The sequence below is a fragment of the Trichechus manatus genome, unplaced genomic scaffold (genome assembly GCF_000243295.1).
Source record: "Trichechus manatus latirostris isolate Lorelei unplaced genomic scaffold, TriManLat1.0 scaffold00059, whole genome shotgun sequence".
Taxonomy (NCBI): Eukaryota; Metazoa; Chordata; class Mammalia; order Sirenia; family Trichechidae; genus Trichechus; species Trichechus manatus.
Window position 1 is genome coordinate 3,596,826 of NW_004443995.1, and position 14,865 is coordinate 3,611,690.

Consider the following 14,865-nt stretch of genomic DNA (forward strand, 5'->3'; position numbering starts at 1 on the left):
TCCTCCAGTCTCAGTCAGACCATTAAGTCTGGTCGTCTTACTAGAATTTGAGTTCTGCATCCCACCTTTCTCCTGCTCCATCAGGGACTCTCTGTTGTGTTCCCTGTCAGGGCAGTCATTGGGGGTAGCCAGGCTGATTCATAGTGTTTTCATTGGCTGACTTTCAGAAGTAGATCATCAGGCCTTTCTACCTAGTCCATCTCGTTTGGAAGCACCACTGAAACCTGTTCAGCATCATAGCAACATGCAAGTTCCACTGACAGACAGGTGGTAGCTGTGCATGAGATGCACTGGCCGGAAATCAAACCCAGGTCTCCTGCAGGGAAGGGAAGAGTTCTACCACTGAACTATATAGTCCTCCCATAGATGGGTTAAATAGATTTTTAATGGGCTGTCCTGGAAATGTGCCTATAAAGCATAACATGGTTGCTTTGGGAAAGTGCATTTTGAATTCAAGCCTAATTGCAAGCAAACTTGGGGAACAAAACCTGCTTGTGAGTTAGGGACTGCCCGTATGACTCAGCCCTTGAACGCTTCGAGCAGGCCAGAGGCAAACCCCAGGACCTGATTCCAAGAGCCTAGCATGCATCCTTCAATGGGAGTTTCAAGCCAGCCCCTCATTGAAAGGTGTCAGGTGCCTTCCCTCCCCGCGCAGGCTGGTGGCCAGGTCGAGCCAGGCTCCTGGTGGGTCCTTGGTAAAGGGCCCATGAATGAGTTGACTCTGAATGCTTCTTGGGGCCAGGACCCCTCTTGTGGTACGGTCCACTTGTCCTGTTGAACAACCAGGAGGCCAAAAGCCCCACTGCAGAGACTGAAAAGCTATTTTCTTCAACTACAAGAATGTTACTCTTGTCCAATGAGGACATTTTACTGGAAGATATTTTTGGATGAAAAGCCCCCAGGCAGAGGCTGCTCTGGGTTATTTTTCAACCCTGCCACGGATTCCATCTGAGCTCTAGGCTGTTACCCCATCAATGCTGAGTAGACTGACTTTGCAGACCCACTGTCCTCCATTTTGTCTGTGCTCATGGCCCAAATAATTTTAAGAAGTACTTACTAAATGACTGGATGCAATGTCCCTTATTCAAATTTGGCTTCTATGTTTGATGCTTATGTGTGTTTGGGGACACACACCAAAATAAAAATCTCTTCTTCCTTTTTTTGCGGTGGGGGGAGGGGGTGGTGGGGAGGGCAGGGTTAGACCATGAAGCAAAAAAATATAATGAAGAACAAATAATTAAGTTTATGTTTCAACGGAAAATTGCAAAATGTCACATCAGCAGATGGGAGTAGGTAGGGGAAAGATGTACTCTTAGAAGCCGAAGTTCATGAACTTGTACACCTCAGAAGACCAAATTAATAGTTGCATCTAGCTATCCCAGAGCCTCTTACCATAAAACACAAATAAGAATCATGAGTGAACATTTAGGAAACTGCAGTCCTTTAACTCAATGTGAATCTGCATGAGGCCTGGGCGACAGTTCCTGTAAAAGCCATAAATAAAAGGGTAAAAACAGAAGTACTTGAGACCCACTGTCATGGATTGAATTGTGTCCCCCCATTCCCAGTATTGTGTCATTGTCCACAATTTTGTCATCTGAAGTGATTTTCCTATGTGTTGTAAATCCTCCCTCTGTGATGTTAAGGAGATGGGATTAGTGGCAGTTATGTTAATGAAGCAGGACTCAATCTACAAGATTAGGTTGTGTCTTCAGTCAATCTCTTTTGAAATATAAAAGAGAGAAGCGAGCAGAGACAAGGAGACCTCATACCACCAAGAAAGTAGTGCCAGGAGAAGAGTGCGTCCTTTGGACCCAGGGACCCTGAGCTGAGAATCTCCTAGACCAGGGGAACACTGATGACAAGGACCCTCCTTCAGAGCCAACAGAGAGAGAAAGCCTTCTCCTGGAGCTGACACCCTGAATTTGGACTTTTAGCCTACTAGACTATGAGAGAATAAACTTCTGTTTGTTAAAGCCATCCACCTGTGGTATCTGTTATAGCAGCACTAGATGACTAAGACACCCACTGTGGGGAAAACAAAAGAATTTTTTGTGTTTATGTGGATCACTTCTTGTACAGCAGGGCTGAAGGTATAGGGAGGCATCCACTGTCCCAAATGGCTTATTAAAACACAGGGAAACCCAGGTTCTAAGTGTCCAGGGAACAAGCAGCAACTCACAACAAGAACGTCATTGACACGCTCATCCACTGGTGTCAAGAAATCCACTGACTCCATGATATTCTTCTCGTCCACTTTTAAATACAGCAGGAGAGCAGCTAGGACTAAAGCTTTGTACAGAGACACTGAGGTACGAGGTGCATCTTAAGACACAATCCTTCTTTTCAAGTGCCAATGCTGCATTTCAAACAAAACGGCACCTCCCTCTCTCTCTGCTCATTCCTGAGCCAGCCGCAGAGGTGAGCTGCGATTTCCCAATCTTGTCCTGAGCCAAAACTCATGAGGACACAAAGGAGCAGATCCAGACTTGCCGGCCCCACAGAGATTATACAAAGCTTGGCCCCAAACACGGAATAAAGTGAGTGTGTGTGAGGTGCTGAACATTCCACTGGGGCTGGATGTCAGAATCATGCTGCATTCCCACTGCTCTGCCACTGGGCCCCCTCCCAAGGCCCTCAATTAAATGCAGGTCCTGTGCTAGCAAGAAGATCCTGCCCCAAGAGCCTAACTGTGGCTTTTAATCCTTTTGAGGACAAGACTGCTGTATCCCAGCCCTCCTCACCTCCTCCATCCCATCTTCTCTTTGTGCAGAAATGGAAACACGCACTTGCCCGGGTCACACAAACATATCAACAGAAAAAGCCAAGGATATAACACAACCCCCATAAACAGGAACTTTATTAAACTACACGTTATGTAAAAGAACATATAAATGGACCATTAAATACATTCAGTTCATCTGAAACAAATTTATACAGAAACGTATTTACATTTCTCCAGTATATACTTAAATTATTTTTCCAAGCTTACTACCGATGAAAGGTAATAGAATGATCACCTGCTCACACAGATGCACACACAGAAGTGGTACACAGGGCTAAGTAAAATACCTTTTCTCGGGAAACGCAGCTTATCATTAGGTTTTAAAGCAACAACTCATTCTGAAGGTGCTTTCTTCTGAGAACGCCTTTAAGTAAGGCTTTTGCTTTAAAGATGCTGGGGCTTGGTTCTGAGAAGCTGATCCCAGGGCAGAGGAGGACTCTTGGAGCTGGAGGGGCCCTTGCAGACCATCACTGAGGCCGTGCCCCCACTTTTGTAGACTGGGGAACAAAGGCTTGTGGAGAATAAGTGACTTTCCAAAGTTAAATAGCATCAGCAATGAAGTGGGGCCCCCGCCCTTTCACTATCCACAAATCCACAAACCTAGGACCACATTCTTTCATTTCCCACCCCTCATGGAGTCTGTGTTTTAAAAGTTTCTGTCTGCCTGGTTAAATACATGAATTTTTAGGTTTCATTAGATGGTGGAAATATCTACTCAGGGCTATTCTACAAGAGGTTTTGTGATCAGGTATCTTACTTCTTCAACCATAAACTTCACCTTTTCAATTTAGCTGACTTACAGAAACTCAAAGTTTCCATTGACTTTAGATGGAAGGCAACACCCTACAGGAGAGAAACCATGGCACTGACCACATGGATTCATCACAAATATTCATATTTGCCTAAATGCATCTACCGCTGTGGGATCTAAAATGAAGTTTTGCCAATAAATGAACAAAAGTGGGAAAAAAAGAGCAACTTTAAAAAAAGTTTCTCCCATTTACCAGTTATTCTCAGAAGGAATAATTCCTTTTGAATGAAGCCTGACTTCTTACCAAAATTTTCCTGATGATATAAATTCAGCTGAAAGCAATTTATTTTTGTCTGTTTTTAAAAACTGCATTTGGCTTTTCTTAGGATTTAAAAACCACTATATACCAAGGAACACATCCCTGAGCAACGCAAACGGTTTGTTCTCTAACCGAAAGATTAGCAGTTCAAACCCCGACCCCCCACTGTTGGCACCCCAAAAGAAAGGCCTGGCCATCTGCTTCCATAAAGATTTCAGCCACGAAAACCCTATGGAGCAGTCCTACTTTGTAACATATGGGGTTGCCCTGGGTCAGAATCAACTCAACAGCAATGGGTTTTGTTTTTTTGGTACCAGGGAACAGATACCTATGTTAAAAAGCATCATGGTTAAAGATGGAGTCCCCAGCTCCAGGTCTCATGAGAAAAGAAGGAAGTGCTGGGTAGAAAGCAAAGAGAGGCAAGAGGGAGAAGAGCAGAGGGAGAAGAAAGACTGAGTGAGAGACAGGGTTTATCCTTCCCTGTAACCAGAGTGAACACAAGCCATAGCAGCCGCCTCTGAGTTTTACAAAACACAGATGGAAGACGAGGACTGGGAGAGAGGCGCTCAGATGAACTGCCCTGGACATCTTTCCATTAAAATATGGCACTTCTAAAATATGGAAAACCCAGCGTTCTACAGGAGCTGCCACCTGTCTCCAGGCAAGGCCTGCCCTGCAGCTAGAGGCCCTGGGCATCGGGAACCCCACCACACACCCCATGCGGCTCCTTTCTCTCTGCCCATGGTACCTGCCTTAACTACCCAGGAGGGAGCATCCGATTTCTGCCCCCAGAGTCCAACTTGCCCTCCTGTTCGCGCACAAACCTTCACCCAATTACACAAGGAGAAACGAACAGGCCAGAAATTCTTCAAGGAGACGGAGCCAACCACAGAACCCTCAAGGGCTTGCAGGGAAGTCCAGTTGCCAGCAATGGACGGCAGTCTGAGGGCAGGTGGGACCCTGAGGCCAGGGAACAAAGAAGATAAAAATACCTTCATACAAAGGTATTTTTTTTCCTGTCTTTTTTCCCCCCTTGGAAGCATTTCACTTTGCAAAGGGAACCAACGAAAACATTTCATTTTCATAATATTAACAATAAGTCTTTGATATATAAAAACTGGCCAAAAACGTTTTTCACTCGTTACGTAAGAATGTCCTTACACTCCAAGTTTCACAGACCTTTGTTCTGGGGCCAGGGGGTTGTGAGCCGCTCTGGGTGTGGGGGAGGTGCTGCCCTGTCACAGTAGCAAATGCACATTCGGACTCGGGATTTTACAGCAGGAGGCAGCACCACAGGCCGAGTCCACGGGCCTCCGAGACTGTACCTTAGTGACAAGATCATTAGCAGGTGGCACCAGGGGATTGCTATATGTGGAACAAAGATGTTCAGTGCTGGCCTCTTCCTGCCCTTATCCCAGAAGCTGTCCTCACCATCTGGACCCTGGGGGTGAGAGAGAGGACACGACCCATCATTTCCACAAGGGATTCAGTATTTTCCCCAATGTGGTCTGATTTGAGCCTTTCAGTTGGAAGGAGGCCCGCTCCCCGACCCCTCTGCCTTTCAGAGGGGGCTCTGTGTTGGCACCGAGCCCCTCAGCAGACTCTGGGCACTTCTTGGAGGTGCGGGTGCTACTGGCCCGCCTCAGGGTCCTGCTGTCCCTGGGGGAGGTGTCCTCAGGGCTGCCTTTGACCCTCAGCTGCCGCTGCGAGACTGTTGGAGTCAGGCTGGTGGCTTTGGTAACAGGAGGGGAGTCTGTTCTCATGCACCGCGACGAGGAGGCCACCGTGTTTCGGGCAAAGCTGGGGATGGAGGCCCGGACAAGGGGGAGGCTAGGGGCTGGTGGGGTCTTGGGCTCTTCTTCAGGGCTCTTCCGGCCCTGGGAGCTGGAGCAGCAGATTTTGTTTTCCTCAGGCTTCTGCCTGAGCATGTTCCTGAGGGGTTTGGCGCTGGGTTTCTTGTGAGAGTTTCTGTGCTGTAAGGGAGGCTCCTTCCCCAGCCGGATGCTGCTAACCCGCTGCAGCCTCTGCTCGTCTGGCACTGTGGCCACGACCCCTGCGGAGGGCTTCCTGGGTGAGGTGTCCAAGGTCCCTCGCACAGAGCTCTGGCGCAACAACGACGTGTCTGTGCTGCTGGGGGCCCCCCGGGACAGCGGCTCAGGCTGCTTCCAGCCCCCAGACCCCCTGACTGACTTGGAGATGGGCACAACCTTCCGCATGCTCTCGTTCTCGGAGGTGTGCAAGGTCCGCACAGGCTTGGGCACAGCCCCTGGGCTCCTCCGACTGCTGCCTGGCTTCGGGGCACCCGGGGAGGCCTCCTTGAGGGAGCTTCTCTTCGGGGCTGTCACATCTTTACCTCTAGGGGTTCTGTCCCTGGGAAGGCCCCCCTTGCAGCTGGGTTCACTCTTCTGGGAGACCGGAGTAGGGGCCTCCTCAGAGGGGCTGGAAGCAGGGTTGGAGGAGACCTGGTTACCCCCAGTCTCCCCAGCCCCAGAGGACACAGAGCCGCCCCTGTCCCCACTCTCCTTGGGTTCCCTGCCCCCAGGCCTGGAATCTGTCCTCTCTGAGCAGTCCAGAGTCAGGGAGCAGTGGGTGGTATCTGAGATGTAGAACACAGTCCCAGCATCCTTGTTCTCAGGGTCACTGCTCCCCACAGACACCTGAGCCACGCTGCTGGGCTGGTCAGGGCCAGCCCCGCCATCCTCCAGGGCTGGACCAAGACCCTCCCGGGAACCTCTGCCCCCGGGGGTCAGGCTGCAGTTGCCAGTACCGAGGGACTGAGGGCTACCATCCCACAGAGATGCCTGTTCCACAGGGCTAACATCATGCAGGGCCAGCTGGGGGGTCTCCTCTGGGCTCTTGTGACCCTGGAGGTCAAACTGGGCCAGCCCCGTCACCAGCTCATGTTCCTCAATCCCTAGAGCCAGTGGTGAGAGTGGAGTGGAGCGGCTTGGACCCAGGCCCACAGGTTCACTGTTCCTCTTTCGGAGGATGCTGACTCCACCGCACCATGCTCGGGGGAAGGCAGAGCCAGGGTCCCCAGGCTGGGGCGCTGGAAGCTGGCTCTGCCAAATTGTGGGTGGGCTGGGGGCCTCTGCCTGGCCCTCCAGGGCCTGAGGTCTGTGTGCAAGTTTGGAGCCAAAGTCTCCGTGCTCCATCCAGGCTACCGTGGGCTGGGCCTGCAGGGGGCTGCTCTTCCGGGGCAGGCTGTTGAACTTGGTGAGCTCCTCGGGGCTGCCAGTGGAGCTCTCCAGGAAGGTCAGCAGCTCCCGGTCAGCGAAGGTGCCCAGAGAGAGGCGGGAGCGGCGGGTGTTGGGGGGCCGGTAGGAAGGGCTGATAGGCCTCGGGTGCAAGAAAGGGGGCAGGTCCTCTGCACCCTTCTTTGTCAGCAGCTCCACATCGTTCTCACTGCTGCTCCGGCCAAACCCCCCGAGCTCCCCTACTGTCCAGGAGCGTCGCTTCTGCTCCAGCTCCCTCAGCCGCTGCTGCTGCCTCAGTTCCTGCACCTCCCGGTCCTGGTTGTCCTGAACAAAGGGTGGAGAGAAACAGGCAGAGGCATGAGACACGCGGGGGCCACATGCAATTCCAGCCACCTGCCCTACAACCACAGTGCATGCACAGAGGGGGGCCTCGCAAGGTGTTCTACCTGGGGAGGTAGGATGTGTGTGTGTGTGTGTGAGGGGGTAAGCTCTTCCACAGCTACTTGGGGAGCACACTAGGCCTGTTCCAACCATCTGTCTAAAGTTGTCATCTGATTCCTTGGATCCAACTTCCCACTTTCAGTGAAAACACTCTCCCCTCAGTGTGGTCTGTGGCTCCACAGAAGCTTGCTGCCTCAACCCCAAAGAGGCCCATGGTGGTGTCTAAGCAAAGAAAGAGAAAACTTCCAGGAAAGTGCGCTACTATTCAGGCAGGGGCAGAGAAAAACACAATGGGTGTTAAAAGGGGGTTAAAATTGTACTTAGGTGTTGCATGGATATGCCTACATACACACATGCAACACGTGCTCAAGTGCAGTACATTCTACTTAACAACAATTTGGATGCACAAAGATATACCCAAGACATTAAGAGATGCCTTCCAGAGCCCTGCTCTCTGGAAAAGAAACACCACAAACGCCAAGGAGGCTCTGCCAGCTGCCCACCTCAGCAGAAGGGCTAAGCCCCTCACGCCCTGCCCTGGGCTACAGCTCTGTTCTCCTAATCACGAGAAGAGGAAGAAGAGTAGGTGTGCTTTACAAATCCTTCCACCTTCCGCCCTGCTCCAAGGCACTCACCCCTCCCCAACAAAACTGATCCAAAATAAGCACACATACCAAAAGCCGACTTCACCACCTGGCTGTGCACTTTAAGTATACTTGTGTCATGCAAATACGTGGCTCTCACAACCCAAATCTGTTATTACTAGCACTTTTTATTTGAAAATCAATTTCCTCAAATGGTGGGATTTCCCTTCCAAGTTTCTGTGAGGCTCTGGCTGGGCTTCCCAGGCCGGGCTTCCCTCCCCTAACTCCTGGCTCCTCTGGCAGTTCTGGCCTTCCCCATCCTCCCCCAGTCTCTCAGGCCTTCTCCTTTCCAGGTATCTATCAGGACAGCTGTGCTAACAGCATCGTGCAGGTGGCCTCCTTGGCCTGCAGAATTCTGACTGGGAATGAAGGCCTCAGGCAGAGCCAACTCGGTCTCCACCAGGCCACCACAGCCTCCCCAGCTGGGCTGAGCTCACCGCTTGGACAGAGGAGCGTAAACGTGGCCACAAGCTGAGCCTCCTTCTCTTCGCTGGATGGAGAAAGGAGAGTAGAGGACTCACAGTAATTCTGGGCTGCTCACTTAGGCTTGAGAGAAAGTGGACAGTCCTAATAGAAATTCTGCTATGGACAGATCTGCATTTAAAACACAGGGGAAGAGAAACCACTAGTATTTGCTACCTCCTCACCACCTGAAATGAAGGGGTATGAGTTGTTTTGTTTTGTTTTTAATAGACAGGTAAACATTTTTTTTCCCACAAAATCAAGTAGCCCAGAGAGTTTTCTGGCTTCTGCCCTGAACTTAAGAGATTACTGGAGTGGGTGGCTGAAGGGCAAGAAGGATGCCTGTTGGGCTCAGTGCAGCAGCAGGCTCCCTAGACATCTGGAGATGTCAAAGCCTGCGCTGGCAGCAAATAATGTGGCTCCAATGTGCTAACACCGCACTATGGCCGTGATGCTCAAAATGGGAAAGAGAGGGCCTTCCAATCATACCACTGCAACAAATCTCCCTGAAAGAGGAAATTCTCTTCTGGGGAGGGAGGTGAGCAAGACATTCAGGATCTTCAAAGAGGCTTTTAAATATTCTTACTGCCTCCATAAATAAACTTTACTAACAAAATGCTTTTAGGGAATTGGCGAGAGGGTTGGTATGAGGAGCAAAGTAACCGAGGCAGCCAAATGCCAGGCTCCTGGTGCTGTGGAAGCCTGTGGCGCTAGGATGGCAGAGCCGCGTCCCAGTAATCCCAGCTGAGAGCCTGGCAGTGCTACCTGGGGCAGACGTTCCCGAAACCACAGGAATGCTCAACCATCCTTCTGCCACGGGCGGAGGAATGGGTAGGGAAGAAGAAATAAAAATCCAAACACCCGTGAAAAGAGAGAGGTGCCGTGAGCCGTACCTTAACTGCCTTGTTGAATTTGGTACAAAAGTCTCTAAATATCTGAAGACATTCGTCCAGCTTCATGGTTTCTTTGTCTTCACAGAAAAAATCTATAAGTGTGTGGGCCTCATCCCAGAGCTCTTGTTTCCAGTGTTCCAGTTCTGTCAGCTTTTCTACGGTGAACTGCAAGAAACAAGCAAGCACGTACTGGAGTGAACAGGGTCAGTGGATGGGCGCTCGGCGTCCTGTCTGGGGCCTGGAAAGACACGTTCCCTGGGTTCAGTTTCAGGTCTCGGAAAAAGGAAGGCCTATTGCGATGCCAGCACACTCAAAGACAAAAAGAAAATAACTCGATCTAAGAAAAACCTCAGGAAAGCAAGGCGAATCCCTTCTGTGTAAGGGTTAGACACAACAAAATAGATTTAAGAGCTTTAACCTGTAGAACGCCATTCATAAAATCTTTACCTTTAACGTCCCTGAAAAAATCACACAGGTTTACAGCTGTTTTTTCGGTTGTTCTTCTTGCTCTTAAAATTGCCCTTTATACTGGCCAAAGGTCCCTAGGTGCTATATTCAGTTTGTGCTCGACTATTAACCTAAAGGTTGGTGCTTTAAACCTAGCCAGCAGTGCTGTGAAAGAAAGGCCTGGCAATCTGCTTCTATGGAGCACAGCTCTACTCTGTAACACACGAAGTTGCCATGCACTGGAACTGACTCAATGGCAACAGGTTTGGTTTTTATACTGACCAAGATGGTCCTGGAAGTCACTTGTCTTATTGACAAGTTGTCAGTTTTGCCAGGGTGAGAGGGAGTTTAAGCTTAATCCTGAATGAGCTATATCAGGATCATGTGTCACTCCCAAAGGACTGAGGCACTCGTGCCTAAACTACGGGCCCAGCCAGGGCTTCTTAACCAGAGGTGCTTCTCGGAGCCAGTAGGGAAGCTTTCTCGATAGTCACATGCTTGTACCCCACCCACACAGATTAATAGGTTTGGGGTGTAGCCGGCGTATTATTACTTTATTAAAATTCTCCAGGAGATTCTGATGGGTACCCATGGTTAGAAATTACTACTTCCCTTTACAAATCCACCCTCTTTATTTCTTCATTTTCTCTGAATTCTTTGAGTGTAAAGAAGTCTGCAAGGCCTTTATAGATTCTGGTACTGCCTCCACAAATAAGTGGGAATCAAAGAGGTATGTCTTCCTCCAGTGAGTTCCCAACCCTTTCAGGATGGAGAGCTACCATGTCCAGAGGTCACAAACACATCTCCTTGACCACAGTTCAGTGGCATTTAACATGTTGAGCTGTAATGAGGAGGCTTGGTGGTTACAGGGAGGAAGGATGCTGTACGAGCCACAGCCCCTTGGGATACCAAAGTCGTCTTATGTTGCTTTCTTTTTCACTGTGGGATAGGACTTATATGAAGGAGGAATGTATGGAGTATTTTATTTTATGAAATATCATGTATCATGCTAAAAAAAGGCTTATCTTTGAAAAACATTTTGAGTGAGGAGGATGGGCCCAGGAAATGGTAAAATTATAGGTTGCCTCCTTGAAGGAGTGGACTTGCTTGCTTGAACATGCTGGGAGAGCTACAGACCCTAAAGAGAAATCCTGGTAAGACTCACCACCTCCCACCCACTCCAAATACACATTCCCACTTAAAGGCCCCTTTCTTACACCAAACACATTCAAGAGGTGGTAGGAAACCAAAACTACTCAGGAAACCAAATACCAGAGAAAGTAACCATCTGAGTCAGTAGCCCAAGGCAGTGTGTGCATTCATGCTGTATTTTTCTTTATGGAAAGAAGGGTATTAATGAAAGGATAAATCTTTGCCTGTCATTCTACCACAGAAGGGAAGGATGGATTCTAGCCAAAAACAGCTCAACTGCATAAAAACAGGACTCTTGACAAGAATCTACACGGAAGTTTAGATTCACCTCATATGTCTCATTTTGAGATCCTATCGGGATTGGTAGAATACTAGGAAGGAAAAATTAAAGGCACTGAAGTCTCCCTTAGGACTTGGGAAAATGAAACACTCTGAATATGGATCTGAACAACAACGAAACTCAGAGTTATTTGCTAAGAGTTATTATTTTTTTAACCTTCTCCACCTGATTAGGGCCACAAACTAAAAAGTCCAAAGCTACACTGGCAAAACGTGATGACAACAGATCAGCAGTTGAGGTATCAAATTCAACTTTACATCTCTAACTTGGCTGGTAGGGATCAAAGTTCCAAACTCAGTCATGAAGTGTTTCTTGCCCAAAGGGTTATAATACTGAAACAGACCTGCAAAAATGCATTCCTGTCATTTTTCTGCTCAAAAACCTTTAATGGTTCCCAACTGCTTATGGCACAAAGTCCAAAGTTTTCCAACTGGCGCTGGAGTCCTTCATGGCTGAAACCTGACCAACCTTAAAAAGTTTTACCTCACCTATTCAAAAAAAAAGAATTAAGAAAAATTAACAAAAAACTTTGTGAAATGTTTTATTTACAGATAGAAAAATGATTACTGGAAGACTTTCAAAAGTTAAAAAAACGTCTTTGAGGGGCACTGTAGAGTTGTGGCTATAGCAGAGTTGCTTTAGCACAAACCTTTGTCCATTAATATTTAGTGTAAGACATTAGCATTTAATATAAGAAACCTGTGGAAAATGTAACATGCAGAACTCTAATCTTGATGCGGGATGGTGCTCGTTGTTGAACTTCTGAGTTTGTTTTATGCACCTGAATGTGCTTAATGTTTAGGTGTTTGTGGTGGCGGTGCTTGCTTTGCTGTTTCACTTTGAGAAAAATCTGTGTACTTTCAATGGAAAATCAGAGTTTGGATATATTTGAAATCAAATACAGAGCACATGTTTGGTAATAAAAACAAACTCACAGCAGAGCCAAAGCAAAATCAAATGTTTGCTGGTGAGAGCTAACGCTCAGAACACTCTGCTATAGCTGAGTTATGAGTACAGGCTCAAGCTGGTGCAGCTCTGGGCACACCACTCCTTCTAGTGCCAAGGGCAGCCTTGTTAGTGCATTCCACCTCGCAGGCCTCAGAGACTAACTACACTTTAGGGAGAGCACAGTTTCATTAAAGGCTAAAAGCGTGAAACAGTGTCACTTTTTTTTTTAAAAATAAGGAAGATAAAAGAAGTATGTCAGACTATGTAATTAGTGAGTCACAGTGAGCTGTCACAAACATGTCCACGCTGCTGTTTTTTGTTGATGTTATTTGGAGCAGCTCCTGACACACCCTGTGGGGCTAATGTATTTCAGGTATTAATAGGCACAGCTATTGTGTGTTCTACTGCTCTCATTATAAAACATGCCAAAATGTAGCTTGTTTCTTCAATAAAAAACAAGTGAAGGTGCAGCAGCCCAAGTTCTAAGGCAACTTTAAGGCTTCTGTGAACTTCATTCTGTCACCCAAAAGTCTGATTGGAGACAGGAACTCCTAAAACGTGGTTTAGAACCAAAACTTGAGTTGCCAGGCATAGACCAAGCGTAAGCATCATATGCTGATACCATTTCACTACAGTGAACATGCGAATTCAACAGGGATAAACAGAGGCCCAATCCCTAAACAAATTCCTTAGTTGTAGACCATATTCAATATCCTCTGTTTAAAAAAAACCAGCAACAAATCGGCATTAAATTACAAAGTTCTTTTTACTGACTTAGGGGAAAAATCTGAATGGGAACCTGCTTCTCCCACAAACACACCCATGCAAATTTAACCAGCCTTGGTGGTACTGCTGGAAGATGAAATCAGAAGGACTGACTTGAATCACCTACAGACCTGAAGGAAATCTTCCATCTGCTGACAAAGTTCTCTATCCCGCTGGATGTTTTCCTTGAGAGATCTCGTCCTGACAAACAGTGAGTGCAGCTCTACCTCCATGTTATCCAGAGATAATCTAAAAGAAGAAAGGAGAGAGTGGGCAGTTGCACAAGGAAGCCCTGTGTCACAAGGGTACATCACACAAGACCAACTGCTGGCCAATCTTAGTTAGAACCAGAAGGGGAGCACCACTGCGACTACATTATCTACCCTTGTACTCAGATTGTGGGAGATTCCCTCTATGTTTTCTTAAGAGAAGAGTCCTTCATAAAGACATACCCCGGTTCAAAGAAAGCAGGCGGTAACTATGCTCTTGTTGGTGAGAAAACCCAAACTGGGGGCTTACAAAGTTCTTCATACACTAGGTCTGCACAGCATTAACAACTAAAGCCAGCAGGACTCTGGGAGACTTATACTTTTCTCTGGCCATCAAACACACACACACACACACACACACACACACAAAACCAGTTGCCATCAAGTTGATTCTGACTTAGCTTGCAAGCGGCCATCTAAGATGCATCAATTGGTCCCAACCACCTGGAGTAAAGGAGAATGAAGAACACCAAAGACACAAGGAAAGTATTAGCTCAAGAGACAGAAAGGGCCACATAAACCAGAGACTTCAGCCGACCAGAAAAACTAGATGGTACCCAGCTACCACCAATGACAGCCCTGACAGGGAACACAACAGAGAGTCCCGGATGGAGCAGGAGAAAGGTGGGGTGCAGAACTCAAATTCTAGTAAGAAGACCAGACTTAATGGTCTGACTGAGACTGGAGGAACCCCGGAAAGTATGGCCCCCAGATTCTCTATCAGCCCAGAACTGAAACAGTTTCCGAGGCCAACTCTTCAGACAGGGATTGGACTGGACTGTGGGACATAAAGTGATACTCTTGAGGAGAGTGCCTCTTAGCTCAAGTAGAAACAAGAGACTAAACGGGCAGCTTCTGTCCAGAGGTGAGATGGGAAGGCACAGTATGGGAAGAGCAATCAGGGTCACATAACAATGTATGTATAAATTTTTGTATGGGAAAAAACTTAAAAAATTTAAAAAAAGTTGATTCTCACTCATAGCGACCCTATAGGACAGAGAAGAACTGCCCCACAGGGTTTCCAAGGAGCGGCTGGTGGATTCGAACTGCCAACATTTTGGTTGGCAGTCAACCGCTTAACCACTGTGCCACCAGGACTCCAAACACAAAGGAAAGGTCTAACTGAAAAGAACCAGAAGTCAAGGCAACATACGCTGATCATCCTGATAAGAAGAGTAATGTGGAAGTGCTGGGACTCCAGACTTCCCCTTGCTTGCCGTGGGCAGCCACAGCCAGCACTCTGTACTTTACAGAGAACTAACACACAGCTAACAATTCTGCAAAGAAATGGTGGGATCGATTGCAATGTTTTTGTTACATACGCTAAATCAAGATCAATAGAACACAAGTAATGTTTTTGTCACTTTGCAAAGTGAACAGGTGAAACCTAAAATCCAGGTGAAATTCAATTAACAATTCATAAATTAGGAAGCTTTCATGCTCTCATTGTCA

At 47.7% G+C, this 14,865-nt stretch overlaps 1 protein-coding gene across 1 annotated transcript in view; it reads right to left on the reverse strand.

Moving 5' to 3' along the window:
* Positions 1 to 5,215: 5,215 nt before the first annotated feature.
* FHDC1 (FH2 domain containing 1) overlaps positions 5,216 to 14,865 on the reverse strand; it is a 32,600-nt gene continuing 22,950 nt past the window's right edge. The window contains exons 9-11 of the mRNA XM_004378863.2: positions 13,276 to 13,393; positions 9,493 to 9,657; positions 5,216 to 7,376 (exon numbers count right to left, since the gene is read on the reverse strand). Coding sequence (XP_004378920.1) covers positions 5,325 to 7,376; positions 9,493 to 9,657; positions 13,276 to 13,393 — 2,335 coding nt within the window. The 3' untranslated portion in view covers positions 5,216 to 5,324. The remainder of the gene's footprint in view (positions 7,377 to 9,492; positions 9,658 to 13,275; positions 13,394 to 14,865) is intronic.